Source organism: Larus michahellis, chromosome 3, assembly GCF_964199755.1.
Source record: "Larus michahellis chromosome 3, bLarMic1.1, whole genome shotgun sequence".
Taxonomy (NCBI): domain Eukaryota; kingdom Metazoa; phylum Chordata; class Aves; order Charadriiformes; family Laridae; genus Larus; species Larus michahellis.
Window position 1 is genome coordinate 106,050,401 of NC_133898.1, and position 27,924 is coordinate 106,078,324.

General features: G+C 38.2%; 1 protein-coding gene across 1 annotated transcript in view; it reads right to left on the reverse strand.

Moving 5' to 3' along the window:
• Positions 1-7,108: 7,108 nt before the first annotated feature.
• The window catches only part of MCPH1 (microcephalin 1), a 135,789-nt gene continuing 114,973 nt past the window's right edge, over positions 7,109-27,924 (reverse strand). The window contains exons 13-14 of the mRNA XM_074581646.1: positions 9,318-9,555; positions 7,109-7,373 (exon numbers count right to left, since the gene is read on the reverse strand). Of these exons, the coding sequence (XP_074437747.1) occupies positions 7,318-7,373; positions 9,318-9,555 (294 nt within the window). The 3' untranslated portion in view covers positions 7,109-7,317. The remainder of the gene's footprint in view (positions 7,374-9,317; positions 9,556-27,924) is intronic.

Below are 27,924 nucleotides of genomic sequence, written 5' to 3' on the forward strand. Positions count from 1 at the left end.
TCCCTGGGTTTGCTCATCTTAACATTTAAAGAGTTTAATGCAGAATTTCAGATGTTGGTTTAACTAACCACATTGATCAAAGACTTTTACCCATCTATGTCGCACAGAACATTTAAAGTCATGCCGTCTTCCGTGTTGCATACATACAATTCATCTTGGCTTTAGCCTTATCTCTGGTTCCCAGGGACTACTTAGTGAAACTTCCCTTGACTGAACTTCTGGTTCATGAGTGAATGAGCTGGAATGTTTCACTCCAGAGCAGAAAATCTGGAAAATGCTTTTCCTTTACCTCTCCCCATACTTGTAACCAAGTCAACAACTGAAAATGATCTACAGAAAAAACAGCCTTACCCGAGTTGAAATCAAGCCTGGAAAGTAATTTAAGGCTTAAGCATATCACGTGTGTTGCATACAATCTGAGCCTACACAGCCTTTCTGGGATAACATGTTAGAGTATTTACTGTTTGTTAAAAATAGGCACAGGGTTGTGCAAAGTACATATCCCATGTCTTACCTTAATACGATGGGAATCTCTCTGTTATGACTCTGTAGAGTCATAACATATGGTCCCAGGCACTTTTCCACTCACAAACACATCAGTGTGCTGGAGAGCTTCATGGGAACGTGTGAAGGAGGCGGATGAACCAGAGGGCTGGAACAGATGGACCAGAGTAATATCAGAGTAACATCATCTAAATACAACAGCAAATACAGTTCTTGGCCCATCAGAAGCTCAAGAGTAGAGCTTTCTACCTGCCTAGCCCTAACCAGGTAGTTGCAGTGTACTACAAGTGGGAAAGAAGTGGAGAGCTTTGAAGTAGGACATGGAGAGGATGATGTACTGTACAATGGATTTCTACAGTAACCTGTAAAAGAGAAGTCTGAAAAGAGAATCGTGAAAATGGTTATTAACTGTCCCATCCCATTCTCCCCTCTCAAGATTTGATGCTTAAGGCTGGTATCCTTTAATGAAACAAAATGAGGGAACTGGGCATGTTTAGCTTGGAGAAGAGGAGGCTGAGGGGAGACCTCATTGCCCTCTAGAGCTACCTGAAAGGAGGTTGGAGAGAGGTGGGTGTTGGCCTCTTCTCCCAGGTGAATAATGACAGGACCAGAGGAAATGGTCTGAAGCTGCAGCAGGGGAGGTTTAGATTAGACATTAGGAAGAATTACTTTACTGAAAGAGTGGTCAGGCACTGGAACAGCCTGCCCAGGGAGGTGGTTGAGTCACCATCCCTAGAGGTCTTTAAGAAACATCTAGATTCGTCACTTCAGGGCATGCTCTAGTGGCAGAGATTGTAGGGGGTTTTTTGTGTGTGGGATGATTGGAATCGATGATCTCAAAGGTCCTTTCCAACCATGAAGATTCTATGATTCTATGAAAAGTGAGAATCAAAGAGTAGGTATATGGGAGGGTGGGACTTCAGTGATGAGAGCTCAGAAGAGAAAGGAAAATTTGGTTTGATGAACTGGAAGAATGAAAGAAGTAGTGACTAAAATAGGCAAAGAACTGCACAAATAATCTTAGGACGAGGAGTTTGGGGGGTGAGAAGGACTGATATTGCAAGTGTTGACTGAGGGAAAGATAACAGCAGTCAAGATGAAAAGTATAATTCTGGGCTTGGACGGCAGTTCTGGCAGAGAGGGAAGGATACATCTTGAAGTTCCTGTTAAAACGGACAGCCAATGTTTTATGAACTTCATTGACACAAGACTAAGGAATCTGTAGGCATTATGCAAGAAATAGTTATTTTTTGAAGAATATGAAGGAGGAAAAAATGGTGCTCAGTCACTGTATAATACAAAAGTTATGCTGTTTCCTGATTTGAGTGAAAGGATTTGCTTGTTTCTGTTCCTCTGCAGACAGTACTTCACTGCCTAGTAGCAAGGTCTGCGATATCCTTATCAAGGAAGTTTTTCCATCTTTGACAAAGGTATTTCATCCTCACTTACACCATGGTCCAGGCTGCATGATTTTGATTTTTGTGTGTAAATATCCTGCATTTTAATTTTGACATGAGATCATCTCTGTAACAGTTCTCAGTTGTAAAGCTATCTCCTCCTGTGCTTTTTAAAGTATAGTTCTTTATTTATCCAAAGTTTTGGAAAAGCAGGGTCTTAAGAGACACCTGTATACTGCAGAAAATAACCACGTATAGAAGAGTTTCCAAGTTTCATCTTCAGCTGCTTTGCCTATTATTAAAAGATCATGTCACAGCAATAATATTGCAAAACCACCTCCCTCTGCACACTCCTCCCTAAAGACCTAGTTTTCTCTCTCTTAAAAGCCCTAACTGTATAGTTCCATTAAATCTGTCATGAAGAAGGAAAAAGCCATGCCCAACCAAACCCCAAACCTGCCTGGACTGGTTGTACCCATCGTTGCACCACCTCTCATGTAGCTGCACTTGGGATTTTTTTTTAATATGTAAGAACAGCATGAAAGACACTGGGGGCATTGATAAATCCCCTTGGGAAATAAACACCCCAGGGTGGTTCTGTCTCTAGTGATAGCGCAGGTGCTTGCCAGACAACAGCAGCTACTGGGCAAACAACACAAGCTCCATGGAAGAAGTCATAGGAAGGTTCAGCCAGCGTGACCTCGGGATTCCCAGGGCGAGGAAGGTGCGGACCTGTGGGCAGGCTGGGCGGGCTGCGCCTCCAGCGCTGTGCCACACATCACCCACTGAGGATGCTGACTCCGGCCGTTCAGAGAAGCTTGCAGTCCTACGTTACACCTGGCTGCGACCTGTCAACACCTCAGCCCTGCGCAGGAGTCTGAGCCGCTCCTGGGTGCTTGGAGGGTTTTTTCACATCTGTATCAACAGAAGAAAAACTCTGCCAGCTGCCAGCAAAAGCTCGTAGCAGACACCGGCGATGATAACCTCAACGCCAGCTGTCAGTTATTTACTACTGACAGTTTTAAACCACCTCGTTGTCAGGTGCTGCACGATGCTGTAGCAAAGGTGACGCTCTTCCAGAGCCCATTATTTGGTCATATCACGCAAAGAGCTCATTCTGAAATACCGCAATAAAAGGAGATCAGAAACAAAACTCTGCTTAATGCAATAGGACTACAGCCACTTGGTTTTCTGTTATTAGATCTGTCATTAAAGAAGTCAGACTGCTGGCACAGACACAGACTTTTTCATGCTTTCCAGTTTTCAGTCTGAGCAAATACTCCATTTTTTTTCCAGGACTGTGTGACTCTTGAGGAAAGAATTAGTTTAATCGGCTTTCTAGACGTTGTTCCTGGGATACCTCCATTTTATGCTCTAGAAGTGTTAGAAACACAGCTCCACGCAGCCACAGCTCCTGCTCAGAAATGCTAATTAAAAGCACCTTTGCCTTACAGTCCCTAAGCTGATTACAGGTTTCACCAAAAACTGCCTGTGTGTGCTAGCAGCTTCCTAGCGCCCAATGTGCTGATAACCCTTTACCACATAATGCAGTCGTGCCTAAATTACATTCTATACAGATCAATTAAGATAACAAGAGTTTATTATAGTGGAACTACAAACAGAAAATCAAGTGGTGCAAGAGTTTTTACTAGTTCTTTTTATTTAAAAAGTGGCAGTCTCCAAAATGTTGCCTGTAGTTGAGTCAGGAAAAAAATCCAGAAACATAAAACCAGCTCAACAAATCCGTAGTTTAGTAAGTCAATACCAGATGGCTCATATACTAGGATGACTGCGAATATTTAGAGATGTTTTACTCACTAGATATACACACCCCAAATGCAGTTGCAATCTAAAACTGATTACAAAAACAGAGAAAGGGGAAAAAAAGAGATGTATAATCCACCCACCTTATGAGTTGCTGGCGGTTTTGCTTTCAAACATATCCTTAGCCAATCTCACATTATTAGTCACTCTAGCTATAAAGAAATTATTTTAGATCCTAATTTATTTTCCGTTTGGAGAGGACACCAATTTTGCTGCCGTTCTGACACAAGCACCACATTCTTCAAGGTCATGCCTGTGTTTGTCCTCAGTATATCTGCATTTGCCAACATGAGTCCCCAGTAAAATACGCAAAGTGTGGCAAAACCTCTTCTTATCTCTGGAAGGGGAAGGAGGGGAGGGATATCGGTGCTCCGTGCATCTGAGTGGTATCACCTATACCACCAATGCAAGTGCAACGAGTTAAAATAGGACCTGTGCTGGGACTTAAGCTACTTTTAAAAATATAACTCAGCCAGTGTGAATCTCAGGAAGGAATAATACTTTTTTTGGCTTTTCAATTTATTTCAATTTATTTTAGTTTAAACTGATTCCAAATCAAATTAAGCTAACTTAGAAAGATCTTTAATCATGCTAATGTGATTTTGCTGGAGACAGCCTTTAGCGGGGATGCAGGAGCTCGCTGAGAAGGAGAGACAGCAGCTGAGCTAGGTCGTTTTCACAAACGAATGGCAAAAATATTCATGCAGGGTGAAAAAGGTAAGGTTAAGACAACCTTTCCTCCACCAAAAAAACCCTGAGAAAACCCAGGAAATTAAAAAATAAAAAGGTAGATTCCTGATAAGGTGAGAGTGGTACCATTTTGTAGAGGAGATGGTGTGCGGCTGTGCTGTACTACAGCAGAATGTCAATTAAACACTGTACGTTGAAAGGTCTTAGCACTGATCCAGTCAAAACTACCCGCGAATCAATGATGCTTCACGTTGCTGGGTTTTGTGCCTTTTCTTCTGCATGTCACCAGCCTTAGGACCTTGGTGTCAAGCGCAGGTGTTTTTTCAGTTGGTTGATTTCTTCTGACGAATAATTTGAGAAGTTTTCATCATTCCCCCTCCCGTGTTGGTTTACTGAGGGGATGACCAGGGTCGATGTCTTTTCCCATTGAGATCTCGGGTAGAAACATGCCTTCCTTCCTACTCTGAGGTGGTGAAGAACCCACACTAGGGTACGTAGGTCAGAAGCTGTTTGTGTGAAGGACTTCAGGCTATAAACGTGAAATAGTATTTCTTTTTTGCTGCCTGTACAACATGCAAGTCTTTGGATTTAATTCTAACCTCTCCTGTATTCGCTATGTAGTATAGCAAAGCAATAGTCAATATGGATGGACAGCATTCCTGTCCCCCATCACGTGAGACCAAAATTAGGCATTTCTTTTCCTGCTGGCTATATTCACCTGTGTACTACAAATTTTGCAAGAACAGCCAATCGACAGGGATTTCTATCAAACCATATAATTTAAGATGAAATGATCTATATTGACAGATTGTTTTATCGGTAACATTTTTATTTAGAAAAAAGTACGCTAGACTTTTCATTGTCAAGTCTGTTGCACATGTGACTAATAAAGACCAACAAGTTGATCCAAGAATTTACAATTTAAATAGCTGAGATTAATCTTAAGAAGATTTATGAGAAAACTGATTTGGAATGTTATATTATATAAATTAATAGTGACAGATTTTTATGGGTAGTACACTTAGGAAATGACTACAAAATAAACTAGGAGGTCATAATATTCAAAGTTAAGCAATATAATTCAAACAAATTATTCCGTTATTTACTGGGAACCATATGTTCACATGTCACAACCTATTTCAGTATTTATATTTTGGTCTATAATATTTGGCAACTAGTTTCTTAATAAAGGGGCTCATAAGGTCAAGGGTGAAGAGTGATGCCGTGTTACCAGCGCTCTGCAGTAAATAGGTAAATAGTTTTGATTATAAACGGTACAATTTGTAGACAGACCTGATTACCAATTTTTGTATCAAACATACCAATTTTTGCATGAAACAAACTTTTCCTAGCTAAGATGCTGATAAAAATGTACATGTCAGAAAGCTAAGCAAGGAAAAAACCTCAAAAAATTATATTTTCTAGTTTGCATACTCAAACCAGCTATATAGCACTTAGATACTTGAAAACGAGATCTTAACCTTTTGAGTTACAGGTGCTCAGTATCGCTGAAAATAGTCAGTTTAATTTTCCATAAAATAATCATAACTTGGAGGTTTTCCATTAAGAAGTATGTTTCACATTCGACAGAGCAACTATACAAATGCAATTTGTGCCATAACCAGCCTGCCAGCCAGATACTGCTGAACTTGTTTTGAAGAAAAAATCCGTATAATCCTCAAGTTTACAAAAATTGTACATCCAAATCCCTTAAAAAGCTCAAGAAGTTAGAACAATGCAATGGAAGGGCAACATTTATAAACCATCGTACCTTGATTGTTCCATAATATTAACTTGAAATCGTTATTTTTAGTATGGGGTTTCCATGGCCTTGCACTGACAGCACTCTGAAGGCAGCATTCAGTTTGGAAGGTTTGAGTTATGAGCTGCCATTAAGTTAAGTTACTTGATAATATATTATGCTCTATGACGATAATATATCATTTTGATGGACCTTGCAAATATTTAAAGGAGGTTGTACATTTATAGATAAACAACTGTTACACAACTTGCTTTACATACAGATCTTACTTTGTACCTGCTAAAAACAAAACCACAGATTGAAGAGGAATTTAAGACATTTACATACATTTTTAAGCATACCTAAAGAATTTAATGCTATGTTCTATTTTCAACAGATTTTAGCACTTGAATGACATGTTGTCTTAATTCATTTGACTCAGGATCAGTAACTGTTTATGGTTTCAGCCTAGATGTAAGGTAGACAGTTTGAAATTCAATTAAAGGTATTGAAATAAAGTAATATCTTAACTATGCATCTGAGCATAATTACTGAGCTTCAACTGCTTCTGAAAACTCAATTTAGAAGTGCAATTTTACACCAGCAGGTGTGAGCTGAACATGATGGGGCATCTTATCCATATACCAAAGAAACTTAATTAGCAGAGGCCGTGAAGATACGGCAACACGGGCCTTCAGCTGTCCGCAGAGGCACTCGGAAGAGAGGAGCCTACAGAATCCCTGCATCTGCAGTGGTGGCACAGCTCCTGCTGCCTCCACCAGAGCTAGCTCAGGCACGCTAACCCACGCGGCATGCGCATCTTTTAATTGCACTGTAACATGATCAGCTTTGCACAGAGATTAGAAAAGATCCTTTCCAGTTCCTCCCAGTGAATAACGATGCATTCAACTTTCAGGTCCAGAGGTCTTCAACAAATAAATAAAAGCAAGATGACTTTTATTAGGGAAGTACTTTATTATAAAAACCGAAAGATTTCACAAGATGAACACTTACACAAGTAATAAAAATGCAGAAAACATTTCCCTGTGTTTATAAATAAGCGACTTGAGCTTTCTTAGAAATTTTATTCACAGCTTAGTTTTTTGTTGAATCCAAAGTAAGCTTGTTTTCTTACAACCATATGGAAGCTCTTGAGTTAGCTCACAGTTGAAAAATGTAGTTTTCCATGGGACATATTGTATGCTGAGTGATTGAATCTAAAAGAAATAAAAAGGCAGGATTATTCAAGATAAAATGCACAAGAAACATTATAAAGCAACAATGTACTTCAGAGCAATTTCTGATATAAAAGTTTGGTGGAGTTGAGAACCCAGAAAGAGAAGGACCCTGAAAAAAACAGCAGTAAAATGATAATACCACAAGAATGTATCATTTACTTAAGTTTAAAAAAGGTGCTGCATTATCTATGTATATGCTTTTTATTGTGGTCAGCCTTGCGTGAATTAAGCAGATAGCCACAAATGCAACGGGATTGCAACAGTGAAGTGTCAAAGATTAGACAAAATTTCAGATCTGATTTGATTTATTTGATTAAGACGGCAATTTTTAGGTGACAGTGTTCATACTATTATGTAAACAGTTGCTGGGAAAGGGACTGAGCCTCTATCCTTTTTTCTTAGTTTTGATGATTCATCACTTTAAATCCGTTAGCTGGAGTTTGCATAACCGTGCCTTGTGAGCAGGACGTAACAATTAGAAAAGGGATCACCGGACTGCAAAACAGAACCGAGACATTTGTAAAGGGCACAAAGAATTCAGAGTCCTTTTTCCTTAGCAGCCAGACACGGAATTCCTTCAGCCCCGTGATGGGCTGAGCGTGGCCTGTCCAGCTGCAGGTGGCTCACGAGATACTGGACCTGGGGTGAGGCACAACTCCACGAGACCAGTAAATGAGTGGGACGTGCCACTTGAGTTGCATGCCACTTTAGGTCATTACCTTTGTTCATCTGGAATTTATGACTGGCATACTACTTTGTGAAACTTTTGTGTTTAATGTACTGCATCCTATTTTCAGTCTGGCACAAACCTCTGGTTTCCTCATCTGGTCACTTTTTTTCTGGCCAAAGTCGTCTTTGAGGACAGACAACGGCACAATCAACAATACCTCCTTCTTATGCCTCTCTCTCAAATCTTCACAATTTTATCTTATACTTTAAGAAAGTATCAAATAACATTTCCGTTTAGATGAGTATTTTTCCCTTACAGTTCACTTTTCCTTTCTTCTCCAGTGGTATATTCTTTCAGGTTTTAAGTCATTATGATCTGATAGCATTAACGGTCAAGAGATGAGGACTTGCTTGTCTCATCTCATATAACACCAAGTCATGTAGTACATTTATTGCTAGAGTCTGAGTGAGGCACTATCTAGAGGAGTCTGACATAGCGTATCATGAAAATTTAATCTTAATTTTTCTAGTACACAAAAGGTCCCTTTTTGGAAAATATCCTTATCTTGTCTGAAGAAGAGAGAGTGTCAGGCGGGAAGCTGTTAATCCTACATAGATTATCAAAAGCTTTTCTTTGAGGGTGAGGATATTGCAGTTTTACATCTGATTCCCTGCAAACAGTAACCTTGAGAACTGTGGTGTCGATAATGGAAAAGCAATGGACTAACAACTCTTAGAAACTTAACAGCAAATTTTAAAAATAAGCTTTCTGCAAGTGAAATAGAGACTGCAGAATATTGTCTTTCAGATGTATGATATATAATTCATGACAGATTATCAGAGGGTGCCAAATACCGTATTTCAGTGGTGCTATGCCAGTTTATACCAGTTAAGGATCTTTCTTACTACATCTAAAATTGAAATACATGCCATTTTAAAAAGCAGTTAGCCTATGGGGGTTTCCTGATAATTTAGTTTGCTCTAAATGAAGCAATCACACAAAAGATAAATTTGAAGATCTTTGGATGAAATTTGTTCTTGGTAAAATTACAATGGTGAGTACCAGGACCATCACCAAGCAGTCTCAGTTGTAAGAGAAAGTGCTCACCATGGAAACAACCTTCTTGAAAACATAACTGTAGCAGCTTGTTCCATTTTCTTCCCTCCATAACCTCAGTTTAGTGAACTATTTACAGTCAATTTTTGAATACATATTCCACAATAATTTATATGAGTTGAAATTTACTCTCTTACCTAATACCCATTTTTCTGATAAACATTTTATTTCCTGGTACTTCTTTCCTGGGTTTTTTCCTATACAGATTTTTGCCTGACGTAAATCTTTACATATTATCCCTCCTGACAGCTGTATAAGTTCAGTCAGCTTTCTGCAGGGTGGCTGACTGGTAGGGGATACAAACATAACAGGCTGGTTGGAAAAGAGATTCTGCTGGTATTTTCCTGTTGATAGTTGACGCTGAAGTCTGCAGATCTGTATTTGAGAAAACAAGGAAATTAATTAATGGCAGGACTAGAGGGAATGGATTAAAACTAGAGATGGGACAATTCAGACTGGACGTCAGGAGAAAGTTCTTCACCATGAGGGTGGTGAGGCACTGGAACAGGTTGCCCAGAGAGGTCGTGGAAGCCCCATCCCTGGAAGTTTTTAAGGCCAGGCTGGATGGGGCTCTGAGCAGCCTGGTCTAGTGGGAGGTGTCCCTGCCCATGGCAGGGGGTTGGAACTAGATGATCTTTAAGGTCCCTTCCAACCCAAACCATTCTGTGATTCTATATAACGAATTCGCTGTACTTGATCAATACAATTCCCAAACCAGAGTGAGACTATTTCATTATAGGTCAGATGGTTTACCTATAAAACTTGTTAAAGCACTTGACAGCATTATTTTTCACCATAATCTTACATTCTTACATTTATAACACTGTCCATCACACAGAAATATTAAAGGATATTATAAATAATTACACTCTTGCAGCACAAAAACAAACCATGAAAGCCTTTACAGTATATAGTGCTCATCAGTTTGTATCAGGGAGCTTTACAAACATACCTAATTCAGAGTTTAAACTTCTTTAGGACCTCTTTTCCCCTCCTGTGCTCCACAGGTACAAACTGCATTTTGTCTCAGATGTATGAAGTGACACAAATGTACCAGAACTCAGAGCAAATTGTTTAATGTAAGTTCTTTTATCTCCACAAAGCAAGAAAAATAGAAGTCCTCTGTGGATGTTGTGCAGCCTGTAACACTTGGTCATTATAATAAAAACCTGCTTGATCTACACGAGGCAAATTTTCTTCTCTGTATATACTGGTCAGGACAGTGTTCAGCAATTAAAGCCATCCCCTTTAGCTATAGTGTGCATAAAAGCAGTGCATGCTGTGTACACACAGTGGTACGCAATATAAACTTTTCATACTAAAATAATATTAAAAAAAAGCAAGCTTGTATATCTTAGAGTGAGATTGCCATTGACCTGCCAAATTAACGTACGTAACATGTCTTGATTCTGTATCTCTTGTCAAAGTTGTAATGTCAAATTTATAATGAGACGGCAGTTAATAGTAAGATGAGAACAAAAATAAACGTTTCATATTATGTGGTGCTTGGAATTTTACATACAGATGATCAACCCGAGCACATTACATAGAGGAAAGGTCACTCTGGATGTATCTATCTGGTTTATCCAAGACAGCTGAATGTGAAGCTGTAGTCAGTGAGGAGGAGTGACAGAACAGTGGGAGAAATTACTTGTTGAGTAGACTCCTTCCTCCAGTCCTGGCACAAACCTGCTGAGAAATCATAGGCACTTAAGAATGTAATGCAATAACGTATGTGCTTGGCAGATATGCAGCCAAAGTAAGAGTCTTCAGCTGGTTTACAGGGGTTTATAAAGCCAAACAGTTCCATGGCATGTTCATGGATCCCTAGATAAAAGTCAAAGTAAATTGCCTTAGCACTTGGGATCAATTATCTAGATGAAGCACCTGCGAAGCATGGAGCCCATGCTAACGTGAGACTTCATGGCTCAGGGGTTCTGTGCCACTGTCCTCTGGTATTCTTGGACAAGTCAATCCCAGTTTGAATTTTGAGATCTCCTCCATCAATAAATAGTTCAACTTTGTTAATTCCTTGGCTGCTCTTCTGAAAATAAAATTAAGTTGGTTCTCTGCATTCTGATTTCAGCAAGTTATAAAGACAGTGACTGCTATGGATGAAGTGGGCCAAAAAGACTCGAGCACAATCCAAGAAATACCATTTATTTTTGAGTCTTCTGTGAACTTAGGTTTATGAATAATCCTGTCTCATGGAAGTCAAACAGTTGCTAAATAATTTTTTTGATCACAGTATCAAAACAGAATTACACTGCAGATTTTGGAGGATCCAACCTCATTGAATATATTCGATCGTCCTTCCTGTACATAAGTTGGCACCCGACACACACATGCAGAAGATCTGGTTTTGGATTCGGCAGAGTGCTGCCTACCTCCACCTGACAAGAATGCTCTTCTATGAGTATCTGTCTGCCGGGCATCTCGATGTGATGAAATACAGAAAAATAATCATTGTATGGTTTTAATATATGTATCAGATTTGGAATTCACTAGAAGTGCCACTTGCTGATGGGTCTTGTGAGGCTTAGAGGCCACAATCAGTGTCTTAAAGTGGAACTAGCTCAAGAACATGAAACACTTTGCAATTTCTGATGTACAGAGCAGTGTTGTGATTTTGGTATTACTAGGACTGCAGTCATTTAATTTAATGAATTAAAAACCTGTGCCATTATGAAACTACGAAAGTGCTTGTGGTAAGCAGGGTCAACAAATTAAAGAATGCACCATAGTGAAAAACAACAATCCCTCCACATTGACTTCAGAACAGCCTCACGACAGACGCAATGCCATTTTAGTTGATCTGACACAGCTCTCTGGAATTGTTTATTGGGACAAACCAGCTGCAACCGACAGAACAAAGATAATTACCAAGAGGCTGTAATGATGATTTACCCAAAATAAATCAGATTTAACTTGAAACAACAGAAGTTACAGTTCTTGTCAACCTGAAACTCTTATGATTTTAAAGATGACAAGTATTAGGATTGAGACGCTGTTATCTTAAAAATGCAATAGGACCTTTGTTAGATAGAAGACACCAAATATAACTTGTTGCAATCCTGCTATTTCACGTGTTTTAGGGAATATGATTTAAAAGGGATAATTCCCTTTTAAGTATTCCCACTTCCTCAGACATTTCCCCTGAAAGGATTTATTCACTGCCACTGTAATGAAAACTCATCCATACGATAGATCTTCCTATAGAAAGAACTGTTCGATTAAATTAATATTAAAAGCAAACGAGTACACAGATAACCATCAAATCAGGAGATCAAAATTTTGAGCACCCTCCTTGCCTCATGTCTACAAATAGCATGTTTTATTCTATATGTTTAATACATATTAAAGGAACTCGGGAAAGTGAAATGCTGACATGCTATAGAGAGGATTTTCTTAAACTGCCTTTAAAATTGCAGCTGTGTGTATTGTTATCAGTGCATTTGAGAGGAGGACAGGGGAAGAACACAGCACATCTCAGTGGCATCGTCAAAGGAAATCTTCAGCATGGAACATCATCTTTACGTTTCCTTCACCCGGATCAGCACCAGCACAGCTTTCCCCACAGGCTGCGCTTGGATTTGCCCAAGCACATGGGGTCAGTGCACAGGTCTTGGGGATTGGGAAGAATCCCAGCATTTACGTTCGGAGCTCAGAGGGTAGGCTCTGAGGTTAACTTCGCTTTCTGGCCCACTAACCTGAAAGACACGGCAGTAGCCAGTTCCTGAGAGGCCAGCTAGCCGACCACACAGGGTTTGGCGGTGGGATGAGAGGGCACAATCTCGCTCTTACCCCTGAATTGACTCAGCTGCCTTTGCAACATCAAAGCCTTCGCGGCGCTCCAGGGGTGCTCCCAGCCCTTTGAAACCATACACATCTCGACTAAGCTTTTACAAATAAATAAATAATTCCTCAGCAGAGACCAAGCCTGGGAAAATATCAGACCCCAAAAGTGACCATTTCCACAAATTGTCTATGTATCAGTTGGTAGTTACGGTTGCAACTGTGTCAGTCCCTATTATAACAGACGGCACCAATTTTACTTTCTAATTATAGTTGTTAGAAGATGGACAGAAAAACAAAATGTTATGAAAGCATGTATTTACTCTTTTTGGTCAGATCCTAGGTGTTAACCTCATTCTTCCTGTAGCTGTATGAACGGCAGGAAGACGCCTCTTATATGTATGCATTTCTCATAAAGGTACCATTAATGTAGATTTTTGTTTGAACCTAAGTTTTGACAGAAGTAAAACTTAGGGGGAATGCATGGTAAAGAAGAGCCTTTCTTCTTTGTGAAAAAAACCCCATCAAACATGTCACCAACTATTCTCCCTCCTGTGACTGATTTTCAATCCCCACAAACCAAAACAGCATATATTAAAAAAAAAACAGCCCTAAACCTTTGCAACTTTGCCTCGAACTTTATGAAAATAGCTCCTGCTGGGTGGAGTGCGGGAAGAAACACAAAATCCCCATAAAAGTCCAAGGGTGTGATCTTTTTATGAGGCTGAGGAGATAGACGTCAATTCCCACAAAGGTGTAATCTCTGAATGGATACCTGAATTCATGCAACAGAAAATGAAGAAAAACCCTAATTCTTCTTGAGGTACTTGGAAATTTTTCAGCATAGAAACTGCTAATGTCCTTTGTAGAGCTCACAATTTTCAGTGTAATTTCAGAAAACAGCACGTGAAGAAATTTCTAGTTTAAAATGCCATTAGAATAATAATACTTCACAAAAACTAAATGGAGAGTATGGTTATGATTTATTACAATTAATAGAAATTGTAATTGTAGGCTAGAATTGAAAATGTGAATTACTAGCTTAAAAATATATACAACATAGCCATCTGTAATAATTATATATGTCTGAAATTTATGCATGTACAATCAATGTATGCATAACAGTAAAATTTCATTATTAATTTCTCTTATTCACCAGGCATATATAAATCTACAAAAACAAACTTAAGATTTATTTTATCACCACTATTTGAGCATTTAATATAGGACTGGAAACCTTCCCAACACCTATTTGAAAAGGCTAATTTTTAATGAAGTATTTACTGAACCTATGGAAAACTATAATTACATCCTGATTACTGTTACTTGCAAAAATAATAAATATGTTTTATTAAATGCAAACAGCAGAAGATAAAATTGCAGACATAAGTTTGAAGAGAGAAGACTGAATATTTTCTGGTTTATATCTATATAAAGAACAAGTATTATTTCATTTGAAGTTGATAAGAAATTGCTCATTTTCACTAAAGAGAAAAGGATCTAACTGTTGGAAGTCTTATGGATTAGTTCACCACTCTGAAACTATTAAATGATAGAAAACCATAAAATTGATGAGTCAAACCCCCAGAATTTATGGTTTGATAATCTACAAATTTAACAAAGAGAGACAGATAAAATAGTATATTAATTTAAGGTAGTTGGGTGGTGTTGTTGGGGAAATATTAAGCTCTAAGATTTTAATATGCATATGATTTCAGTTTGGATAAACATACTGGCCAAGCAATGTTTACATTTTCAGTTAGTGTAATTCTGTACAAAAACCTCGTGAAGAACACACTCAAAGCTACAGCGCTGTTAGGAAGCGTTACACTCGCGGGGTTATATGTGTTTTCAGACAGTCTGTCATTTAGTAAAAATTTAAAAGAAAAACACATATGTGGAACCCCATGTACATGTAAAGATCAAGGGCTCACAACATCCACACAAGTGGAGCGCCAGCCTGCTTCTGATAAAGAGGAGCGTGTTGCAGCGTGCGGACTTCTGAAAGTACAGTTATCCTGCAGTGAGGAATTTGCAGAATCTGCAGGACCCTACAGGGATCAAGGAAGTTTGTGTTATCAGTGCAGTACTCCTGCAGGACAAAGAAGAAATGCTTTCTTTTTCATCTTTCTAAATATCAGGTTTAATGGAAGAATAGAAGCAACTAACCAAACAGCAACTCTGTTTTTGTAGGAACAATGGGTGGCATACGTTTTGTACTTAAATTAAAAGCTCAGCATTTTAGTTTGATTTATTTGCAATTTATTTTAGTAGTTTGCTGTTATTTTTTTAACACATTGAGAGCATAAATATTGTAGTGAAATTCACTAAAATCTTTCATTAAAAATTACACTGAAAAGCTGTACTAGATAAATAAATTGGAGCCCTGCAGTATAAAAGAGCGTGTTAAGAGTTGGAAACAGCTTCCTTCAGCAAGCTGTTTCACAAAGAAATAGATCTTCAGCTTGGAAGAATTTTATCCAAATTAATGGAACACCACACAGATGCAGGACCCCAACCGGCGCAAGCCGTCCTACCACACTATTAGCTCAACAGCACCAAGAACCTCACTCCACTCTTTGGCATGAAATGCAATTTTTATTGCTAGTCATCTTTTTCATCTCAGAGCAAAACTCAGCTTGCAACATTCATGCAAATTATTTACAAATATTACATCCCCATTCCTGAACTTTTACTGAAACAACACATTTCCATTGGTTATCAATATCATTTGGCTAAAATAGAAGCTTCCTGTCTGTCAAATGAGAGGCGCGTAAGCCTTCAGACAGACAGAAGTGAGAACATACTTTTTGAATGCTTGATAAGGCTACATTAGGACTCCAGCACATACATAAAAACTGAGAATACCGATGGGCAAACTTGATATATGTTTGTGCGATGGAAGAAGACTGGTGCAGTGAGCCGGGAGCCAGAAGCGGAGGGAGATAGAGTGGAAAATCTGGTCCAGGAAAAAGAAACCTTCAATGTCTGGTCTTGAACAAATAAAAAGGAAAGTAAAAGAAGGAGAAATGGCATTCAGTCAAGACTATATTATCTGGAAAATTCTTCAAAACACAGTTTTTTCCCCTCCTCTGTATAGTCCTTCATGTAAGTGTTTCCTGGCCAAGACGAGGGCGAAGGGAAGAACGCTAGAATCCAGACAATTTAGCTGACATTGTTTCTTTCCTCTGCGTGTTGGCAGACAACCTTGCTTCTCTCAAATCCCATAGACTGATAAGAAAAGTTAATTTCACCAATTTATTCTCTGAAAGACTGAGTCCCGGCGGGAATACTGTATGAAAATGTTTGGCAAATAAATCTACTGTTTGGCAGATATTCAAAATTATACTGGAAGATGTTTGAACCATTTTTTCCGGCATAGCAAATTTTTGCAGGAAAAAAGATAACAGAATCACTTATTTTTAGTTTAATTTCCTTGTTTTGCAGAGGTAGAACTATTTTTAAATACTATGTAATATCAACATTATCAACTATAGATTAATAAAAAACAAATTAGGGTAAAACAATAAGTCTTTTCCCTTTTCAGGATAAGTGTGACTTCTAAATCAAGGAGCTGTATTTCCAAAATATTCCACTTAAAAACACTCTGCTAAGATTGTAAGATGTGGTCACTTTATTATAACTATTTGTTTATAACTTCAAAAAGTTTCTCAATTAAATATATTTGCATTTGGTTTCAACACAAAATAATTCTTTTTGAAATTCAAAAAATCCTTTCATTACAGACTACCTAATGAAGGAAGGATTTTTCAGGATAGAAATTTAAACCTTGCTTCAGAAATACCTCAAGAATTTGTCTGTCCTTGGTTTTGTCTTCTTTCAAGAGAATTAAATTCAAGTGACTACCAAGCAGTGATAAGACTGCAAATTGCAATTGCAAATTTATGTCAAAATTCTGCAAATAATTGCCAATTATAACTGGGAGATGTTTTCCTCACCCGAATATCAATAAAGCAGCACTGTGCCATGCACCTCTCCAAAGCGGTGCCCGAGTGTGGCACGTACAACTCTGGGCATCACTGGCATACCATAAGGGTTACATTTACTACAAGTGACAAGCCCCCACGGATCCCAGTAAAATTCAAAGACAGACATTCTCCACCTCCCTACGTAATCTAGCCCAATGCTTATCTTCTCTTGTAGTTAGAAAGCTTTTCTTAATAATATAACCTAAATGGCCTCTGCTGCATTTTGAGCCTGTTACTTCTTGTCCTAGTGCCAAGGGACATGGAGAACAATTTATTCTCTTCCTATTTGCAACAACCTTTTAAATATTTGAAGACTGTTATCATGTCTCCCTCCCCTCAGTCTTCTCTTCTCTAGACTAAACAAACACTGTTCTTTTAGTCTTTGCTCATGGGTCATATTTTGTAGACCTCTGATCATTTTGTTATTCTCCCCTGGATTCTCTCCAGTGGGTCCACATCTTTCCTGAAGTGCAGTGCCCAAAGCTGGACACAGTACGCAGCTCAGGCCCCACCACTGCTCTGCACGCTCCAAATAATTCATGCCTCTTATGTATGGCATTCCTGTTAACACATCCCAGTATGCCTGCTTCTTTTATCGGAGTATGACGTTGGTGACATATATCGTTTTGGATCCTCTAAAATACTCAGTTGGTCTTCTGGCAGAAATATCGCGTTGTCAATCGTGTTGTGCTTCTGCAGGTGATTATTTCTCCCTACTTTGCACTTGTCCTTACTGAACTTCATCATACCTATTTCTGATCATTCCTTGTATCTCTCAAGGTTATTTTAATTCCATTCCATTGTGGTTTAACCCTTGTAGGCAGCTCAGCACCACACGGCTGCTTTCTCCTCCTCCACCTCAGTGAGGAGGGAGGGGGGATAATCAGAAGGGTGAAAGTGAGAAAACTCATGGGTTGAGATGAAGACAATTTAGTAATTAAAAACCGGATAGAGTCAATTTACAGTTCTACTACCTTAGGTCATGGTTAATCAGATTTTCTAGCCTGGTAGCTTAGCAAAATCCTAGACAACAAAGGCAGTAAATGGATGGGATAGTTGTACATTTTCTGCCAATGGCTCCGACGTGTGCTGGTGTGGTGGCCTCATTACTTGTATGACAAAGAGCTGATTTGAGCATGTACGGGTCCTCTGTACGGATCCTCTGTGCAGCAGATCTAAGTGAGCCATATTGAATCCACCATTTTGTATTTGGCAGTACTGGGGCGACTCTCCATCTAACTCAGTTTTTAAATGCACACAAGTTCACATGTCTCAAAAATGCAAATGAGTAAAGTAAAATCAGAAAGTCTTTGCTCGTAACTCAGCTGACAGTTGAACAAACGCAGTTGAGCCAACACCCAAACCAAGAAAATCTCAGCCTCCAAATAGTTTGCTTTAAACAACCAGCCATGACTTTAAAAGGTATGTAATATATACATGGACATGTTTTTCCTCACAGCTGACAAAGATCTGTTCTAGCTGGATATATCCTCACAAGACCTTCGGCAAAAAAGATACTTGCATTCTTCGCGGTTTAGTTCAAGCTGGGAGTGCACTTTTGAAACTAATCTCTCGGTCATTCCTATTGAGTGTACTTTTGGTTCCCACTGTGGAGCAGCCATCAAGGGCACAGACTGTTCTCCTTTTGGATGAATGCAGTCAGAAGATGTGCTCAGTTCAGGGGAGCAGACTGGAACGAGCCCAGGGACCTGAAGCACGTGTGGTGCACAAGGTGCGCTCTGCAGATCCCTTTCCGTTCACCTGCGTTCCTGGCTATAGAGGCAGGCACAAGTGAGCATGGAGTCACCGCTGGCAGATGTAGGATATAGGGTAGTGATATACGGGTATGGGTATATGGATATGCAGGGCAGTGATATAGGTATGGGATGCTTCTTTCAAACTGAATTATTACCTGCACAAAAATAATGACCTCAACTAAATTTAGCCTATTTTTTTAATAACCGTTGCAGCTTGCCCTTGTTGTTATCTCATAGTTCATTCTCACATGGCAACAGGAAGGAGGAACATTCGTTGTATCTTGGCATTTATCCCCTCACATTGCAACCATTTACCCATATTTTATACATAGTGTCCTCTGGGCTTACTGAACTCTCCCAACACACATAAGGCCAATTGTTTGTTGGTTTTTTTTAAACAGACTAGTACCTATTGCGTGAGACCATATGTAATCTATGAATAGGTCATTAATTTCAGCAGAGTAGCTTAAGGAGTGAAGTATTAATGAAGTAAATAGCAATATTTAATATCACATGGGAGTAAACACGTATGCATTCACACAGACTTGAAAGAATACGTTTCCAGCTAAGTTTATGTCACCGATGAAAGGCCACACCGAAACAGAAATTCCATGAGCTAATAATGTGCTGCAGTTCATGGAAAACAACTTGATATTCCCCATGGCTAAATACTAGATTTAATGAAAATACAAGGCATGGAAGCCTAGTATTTGCATAAAGTACATTAAAAATTATAAGCTCATTTCAACTACCTTAGACGTTTGAGATATTGAATTGTTTTGGACAGTCCAACTTTCTTTTTTAGCCAACACAGGATATTGTGCAGCAAGCTTCAAGAATGACATTTGTTTTGCTGGCTTAGGGATGTGGGGAATCCTTCCATTCGCCTTTAACAGTAAATGATAAATCCAGTGCTGTCAACAGATTTGCTATACCTGGCAAAGTGCAGATGAATAATGCTTTGATAAATAAAAGTTTTCTAATCCAGTAATAACAAAGTGAGTGATCTTGTTGAAAGGAAAAGCCTGGCAAATGTGAAGGGTTACACAGATGCTCCCAAAAGGCTCGTTCCCCAAACAGTTGTATTAAAACACAATAAAAGTAATCTTAACATTAAAAATAATTCCTAGTTTTATCTTTAAAATATGAATATGTGAATCCTTTTGCTTTACCTCAACAGACTGAAATGATTTAAGTGGAGGCAGAGTACATCCTCCTCTCTACTCTTTAGTTTTAGCTAAATGCCATTGCAACGCCCAGCAGTAACTCAGTGTGTGCCAAACATGAATATTTTTAAGCGTCATTTGAGTTTTAAAGGCTACAGTAAGTGATGGGAACACAATCGTCTTGGGAATCTACAAATAACTTTAAAAAAGCTCATAAATCTGGCTTTCATGGTTTGGTTTTCAACAGCTTTATAAAATATGTCAAAGCTTGAACACAGTGAGTTCATTCTCCTTCAAGTTTCTTAGGATTGACTTTTCTCAATCTTTTTTTTGATATGCTGCAGCCAGACAAATAAAATGGACCTGGCTTTAAAAAGCAGGCATCAGCAAATTACCTTTTTAAAAAGTTGTTTCGTTCTTTTCATTTTTTTCTTTTAGTATCAACAGAGGAAAAAAGTACCCTCTAACTAGGGCAGCCTAAAGTATTTCCTCATCAACAAAAATATAAAATGCTTTTGTTCAGCACCCAATGTATTAGAACACAACAGACCACGTATTAATGGAAAAGTGATGTATAGTTAAAAGATGTTTTTTTCTTAAATTGTTTAAAAAAGATGCATGGTAATGACTGAGCACAGGAGAAACCCAGAGAGCTGCATTCCGAAGTTACGGTGTAACACAGGCACTGCAACAATAATTAGCAGGGAACGCTTGGTTTTTAAAATATGAACTAAAGGGTCAGTTGAAAATACATCAATGTTCAACAGAAAGAAGTCTTCAAAAACTGTCTGAGAACTACTGAAATAAACCCATGCAAAGAGATTACCTGGCATCCCGCAACGGGACGCCACTGCTGTGGAACGCCGACAACGGCAAAACTAGACCAGGCTCAGGCTGCTTTCAGAAACTCCTGAAACCGATGGGGGTAGAACTACTATCACCATCACTTCTGGTCTACAGTTACCCTGATTAGTACTCCTTGGCAGCAGTACTTCTTTACGTGTAATAACATCTCTTCTTCACTTAATCTATGTCACAAATTGGAAGAAAAGATCCCATAGGAAGTATGGAAAGCAAAGACATTTAATCCTCCAGCACTAAGAGTGGCAAGTGCAGCTGCCAGCACACGCGGAAAAAAAAATAAATCGTTTAAATATTTGACCAGGTGCTTTTTGTAATCACATTTTTAAATGTTGTCATTTACTCAAGAAAAGTTTCTTTGAGAGCATCGCTTTCTTCATAGGCGTAAAACAAAGGACACAACATTTTCTATTTGAAGATTCTTTTCATGAACTCTTGTAGTTTTCAGCATAACAATAATATAAGATTACAAAAGAAAGAACTATACTGTGACAGCAAGCTGGGATGGTCTTCCGTATAGCCGAGGGAGAACAATTTATTTTGTGAATACAGAGTAATTTTAAAGCTATGAAAGCTGGTGTGAAAGCTATGAAAGCTGTGCTATGAAAGCACAGTACCTGACACCAAATTTATTCTCTCTGTTCTTCTTCTTTCTTTTCTTTTTAAAAAAAAAAAAAAAAAATACGGGAAATTTTCCAAGGTAATGGAAAGCCTTTGAAAAGGGTTTATTTTAACAAAGGGAAAAAATAATTCACAAACCACAATGACAAGTTGTGCATGGTACCAAATGACACCCTTCTAAAAATAACCGATTCCAATATCTGTTTTGAGGAGTTGACTCTTACCAGCTTGTAACCTGATAGACCAAACACATTGGCAGAATCTTACCTCACTGCTTTCTTCTCAAGAGTCTATAGGAGGCGAAGTAGACACTGTGTCAGTAACCTTATCAAATGCTGGAGGAAAAGTCTAGCATTGGATTTCAGTTGTTGCTGTGAGTAAGATGAAGTCATTTTAGAATCTCATTTAGAATATAATCTTACTCCTGATTAGGATTTCAAATGCATTTGGGATTTCAACATGTGATAACTTTTTGACTTTTTTTCTTTTCCATCACTTACTTCTACTTTAATTTTTTTAGCTACAAAAATAACAGAGCAACATTTATTTGACTTATCTGATATTTGCCAGGAACTATCTTAATTAAGATAAAATAAAAGTGTGACTCTATGGGTAGAGCTAATAAAGTGCAAATCTGCAGTGGCAGGAAGACTCACTGAAAAGTCAATCACTGATTCACAGAAAAGTCCGCTTCTGTTTGCTGCAAATATACTGGTGATCTTTTTCAAAAACTTCTTTTAAAAAGAAATATTGTTATAAGTTCCATATGGAATTCGGTTTTGTTTTAAATTTGAGCTTACCAGCTATGACATGGTTAAATACAGAGAACTAGGCAGACTTATTATGGTAGTGGACTTTCAGCGACTTCTCAAGCTAGCTGGGCAAAGTTTGTAGGGTCAAACTGCTGACCCTGTCCTCCTTTCTGAGTTCCTTTCCTATATTCCTACCGCCCTTCGTCGAAGAATGAAGCAGGACGGAGAGGCTACTACTTTTCAGCCTATCTGGATTTTATCTGAAGTGCTTTAGTGAGAGCAGAAAGCCTTTTCAAGAAGTTGTCACTGCATAAGCAAGCAGTTGCAATTTGAAAACCAAAGGATACTCAGCAAGTTCTGTATATAAAATACGAGCAACTGGGTATTTGGGCTTAGATGCAGGGTAAATAGGCTGAAGCACAGAAACGGTTGTGGTCTTCAAGCAAAATTGCTAGTTATTTTCTAGTCAAACAGCTGGATAGCTTAGATGAAATACAAATGCTCAATAAATCCTCTCCTACATGCTAGTTTTCTAGTAGAAGTCTGTAAATAAATATTTAACATCTTTCGCTCTGTCCCAATCCAGAATTTCCACTAAAATCAGTGGGAATAAGGTGGGTATATCAGGATACGGCTTTAGCCCTATAACAATACAAACTACCATGATGTAACAGAAGGTACTATTTGTATGTGTATGTCCTATACTAAAGTATATACACCACCCGGAGGACGGGGAAAAGGAATCGAATCTAGCTAGCCCTGCATAAGGGCAAAGGTTTAAAAATGTCCTGCACGCTCACTAGTCATGTGTCTGTTTTTATTTTTAAAATTATATTAACTTTAAAATTTAGAAGCTGACATGATAGTTCTGATACAACCCGCGGAATTTTTTCTTAAAATGACATTATTGATTAAAGGGCCAATGCACTTATGCTATGGACCAGTACTAGGAGAGCCAAAAGCCATCGTTGCTCTGTCCATTGGTGGAGGAAAGGAGAACTCACTGCACAACACTGGAATACCCTTGGGGTTAAGCAGAGGAAGAGTAATGATGGGATTTGGAGGGAATTCAATAAAATCCTTCTCATTCAAAGACGGCCAGTGTCATACAGATCTTTGAAGGAGAGGAAAAGTTAAGCCTTCCACAGAGAAGATGATACACACACAAACTCCCAAGTGCCTTTTAAACATTTCACAGCTAAACAAAACTGCATGGTATCGTCATGCTCTGCTCTGCTGTATAACAGACCTATTATTACAAGCAAACACAACAATTAAAAAAATTAATAAACCCATACTAAACATAAACCAGTATTTTTATCAGTTATCATCTTATCACAGATGATTACTTCTACAGCTTTCAGTAAAGCTGAAATTAGGTATGAGATGTCTAGGAGGAAAAAATCAGAGTATTTTGATTAAGCAAACCTTACATTATTTCATAAATGTAATACATCAGGTTTCTTTTGCTTGTTAAATGCTGAATATATTCACTGGGACACAGTCTGGTTGTGCCAACATGATCTACTCACAAAGCATGCACATCAGGGTGACAGCTAAAAAGCAACAGAGAGCTTTGCACATTATCTAAAACTAAATCTGTATGTAATTTCCTTCCCTTTGTTAATTGAAGATTAAAACTAAATCAAGGGGAAGCCTTCTATGAGACTACTTCCAACAACAGATGACTCAACTAGCACCTGAGAATTTGTTGTGCTTGTGTGTACTGAGGTTCTGAACTTCCTGTTTCAATAAAATACCAAACAAGTTGTGTTTCCTTTACAAATAAGCTATTACATCAAGCCCTGTTCCTATAATTTCAGTTTTTGTCTGCATTCCAACATTTTCTTTGGCAAATGTAGAAACATTCTAATTAAAGAGAAGAGAAAAACAAGCATCATTCATCATGGTAAGAATGAATGCTCAAGAGAACATCCTTACTGGTTGCTTCGTTCATTCAGCTTAATTTGGCTTTTGAAGTGCACTCAATTATGGTATGCAGTTCTCTGAGATGAAACGCAGGTAACAGGGTTTCCACTAATAGTGTCTCATGAAAGCTGTTAAAGGTAATAATCAATTCCCCTAATGCCATACAAACATAATACCATCTGTGTAAAGTGACTCAAAAACATTTTTAGAACACCAGAATACTTTAAATACACTATTTTATACAACAAAATTCACCTTTTATTATAACTTGCTAGATCCTTTAACATATCATTTGAAACGACTCCTTTTTTTTTAAACATAAACGATCCTGTGCTTTCCTCAGCATGATCTATGAGATCAGAGTAATAAGAATCCTTTACAATGCCCTCTTTCCTTAATTTTCAGTTTCTGTTAACGTTTAGATTCCAGATGAAAGACCTCTGTCTAGTTCATTTGCAATTACTATGAGAAAGACAACTTCCCACGGAAAGTTAGGCACCAGACCTGCAAACACAACATAACGTAATTGTCTGGTTAAGTACAATACGGCCTATATATTACAACATATGTGATTTCTTTCCTAAATTTATTTAACCGTGGAATTGGAAGTGCTGATTCACCATGGCAGAAGTTCAAACTTAAAATGTCGTTATAGCAGGACTTATAATTAATCAGACAGATGCCATTTTGGATAAGTAAAGTAACTATTGCTAAAAGGTGTCCATGTGCACATTATATCTTTGTGGAGAGCATTGCTTCTTTTGCTTATAAACCAAAGGTAGTTTCTCAGGTAAACGCAGTTAAAACCCCATTCGGCTGCTCAGGGTTGTGTTCTAGACAAATCTGGAATGCAGCAGGAGAAACATGCGCTGTAAATGGTTGAAGCCAGTAGAGGATGCCGAAGACTTCTGATAACAGAAATAGCCACTACCATGTCTGCAACATCCTCCAAAGACAGCATGAAAATGGAAATAGTCCAGTTAATCCTAAAAAAACCCTAAATTTGAGAAGTCATCTCATCAACCTCCAGAAAAAAAAGGAAAACCCAAGAAAATACATTGCCTAATTGCATGTCAGATGAAGCAATGAATCTCCTTCATGCATCTCCTACATAAGTAAGCAGCAACCAGCCCAGTCCACACAGCACAGGGAATATGACGGGATCATGCTATGCTACTGCTTCAAGAAGGCGCATATTTTGTTTTATAAGCACGTGCTGAGCCACAGCAAAAACTGGGATGGGACAAATAGAACTTTCAATTATTTATGCCATTCCTATTTTATAGTTTTTCTTCTAACCCACAATCAACTCAACTGTATAATTTCACATGACAAAGTTTTGTGCAAAACTTCTTAACATCATCGTTGTTTGCCTCCTTCGTGTTAGACTAAACCCAGAATTTCAATAATACTACTCAATAAAACCTGTAGAGTTTGACCTCACTTTGTGTTGAAACTGCAGCTCTTTTGGGCATTTAAAACTTACCTCGATTCAGGCAGGAATCTCTGAGACTAGGCAAAACTTTTGGTAGACCACTAAAGTTTTAGGAATTAGTTTTTCGATTTTAACATGCTAGCCAGGAGCCTTTTAAGCTGATTCTTAAATGTTTATTTCCTTCAATTCTAGGAAGTTAGTATTAAACAGAATTTTTACACTTTTCCTCTGGATTGTCCAAAACGTATTAGTTTAAAAGATACTAATTAACAGTTACTGTTAAAACAGCCAACAAAATTCCAGCCCATTCAGACTACCCATAAAATGCCCCTCCCTCGGGCAAACTTACTCCCGTTAAACTTCTCTCTCTACAATAGCTTTAAAAATAGTCCTGCCACGCAGCAAAGCCTATTGAAGGTCAGCAAGAAGCAGACTGCCTGGAATCAGCTCCACAGGTAAAAGTCCCTCATGTCAACTATTGCCAGAGTCTTCCACTTGATGTTAATAAAGCCTCCGGGCCACAAATAAATCTGGGAAAACAGAATATGGGTAAAGTGTGACCTTTCAGCCAGATAGGGGAAAAAAAGGATGGAAATATTCCCCTGTAGATCAAAAGGTCCCTGAGGCAGACACTATCTTTTGATTTGGATTTGTACAATGTGTTAAGATGCATAGTTAGGTTTAATGTTCAGTGGAAAATAACGAAGGTACTACCTTTATAACAGTAATATACTGACTAGCAAAGTGAGACCCTTTTTTGATTGCAGCCTCTGGGACCAACTTCAGGCAAATATTAAATAACAGTGTTTTTAAAAATGATGAATTCAGACGATCTTTTAAATAGTTCTGATAAATAACTTCAATACACAAGACGTAAATCATTGTAAGAAAAACATGACAATGGAACTTCTTGTCTTTGAAAAAGCCTCCAAGGTCTACAACAGAATCTCATCAACACATAATAAATCACAAAATAGTAAGAACAAGAACAGAAGTATGTCTCTCTCTCTATATATATATACTCACAAACACAATAAATCAAAAACAATGCAAAGTAAATCAGCTGGAGTTGGAATTTGGTTCTGCAACTACCTTATGAATAAATTTTAAAATGGATTATTTTTTTCTGTGGTTGGAGCAAAGGTATATGAGTTAAGAATCAAAGGAGCCTATTACAATTTTTATATTGGTGAAACTAAGACTAGCAGGACAGAATCTGGCACAAGTTCGAGGCGTATTTTCTTCATATTAGCTGTGAATTACTTCAGCCTTGATTTGGAGGACAAAATGCAGCAGTTAAGACTGTACCTTAGACAAACTTATGAAAGAGTCTGAGAAGAGGAGCTGTCTCAGCTAAAATGTACTTTTTAATGCCCGCAGGAAATTAATAAGGCTCTGAGAATTACATTCAGAAAAAATATCTTATCAGGTCTGTAGGCAATGATCCTACACTGTAGAGACCTTGTCATAGACTTTAGTGTCACATGGTCTTGCAAGAACATAAGTAGAGTTGCAATGCATCCTTTTGCTTGTGACTAAATGAAAAAAAAGAGCAAGGAAATTGTTAAAAATAAGGGAACTTTAATCAAACGACTAAGATTCACTTTTGCTGGAACCATTGCATGACATTGCGTTTTGAGGGAGTCAGATTTATAACTAATTTTATTGCCTGGATATAGTGTACTATAATTATGATAAACAAAAGTCAACAAGAACATCTCAACAGCTGTCTCCGCTAAAACCGCCGGACTAGAAATTTTCCTTTTCCAACATAAAGATAGCTATAAACAGTCCCCACCAAGTTCCACCATACTGTAACTTCTTCAGCTATTCCATCTAGAACTACTGTTAAATACATGTTAGTCTTGATATTAAAATAACCATGAAATATGTCTGTGTCATATCATTATGATAAGAGCATATAATTCAACACATTTTCCCTCTTATAAAACACCGTTACTTGATACACATTTTGCTGAGCTACATAGAAGTAGTTCTTTACAATTTCACCATTTAAATAAACGGAATGTATTTTGGACTGACAGCATTTTAACCATTACAGGTAAACACTGCATATAAGCTTGATTTACTGTTATGCAATAAAATATACATCAACAATTTCCTTCTACCATAACAAGTGGGGGGATCAAGTGAGAGAAAGCAGGACTTCTGAAGCTTTAGCTATATAGCCCCTGTGGGGCTCCAATGGCTTAACCAACACAAAATCATTCACAGGCAGGAGCCAGGAGGTTTTCTGGCACATACTGGTCTCGTGAAGCACTTATTCTTCCACCTTGTTCATATAAGGAAGACAGAACACCAGAACACTAATTCTTCTGTTGGTACCACCCATACATGCAATTTAACTTTCACTCATGTTGAATGTTGAACGTGTACAGAGAAACCTCTTTTACTCAAGGATAAAAGTATTTAGATGGC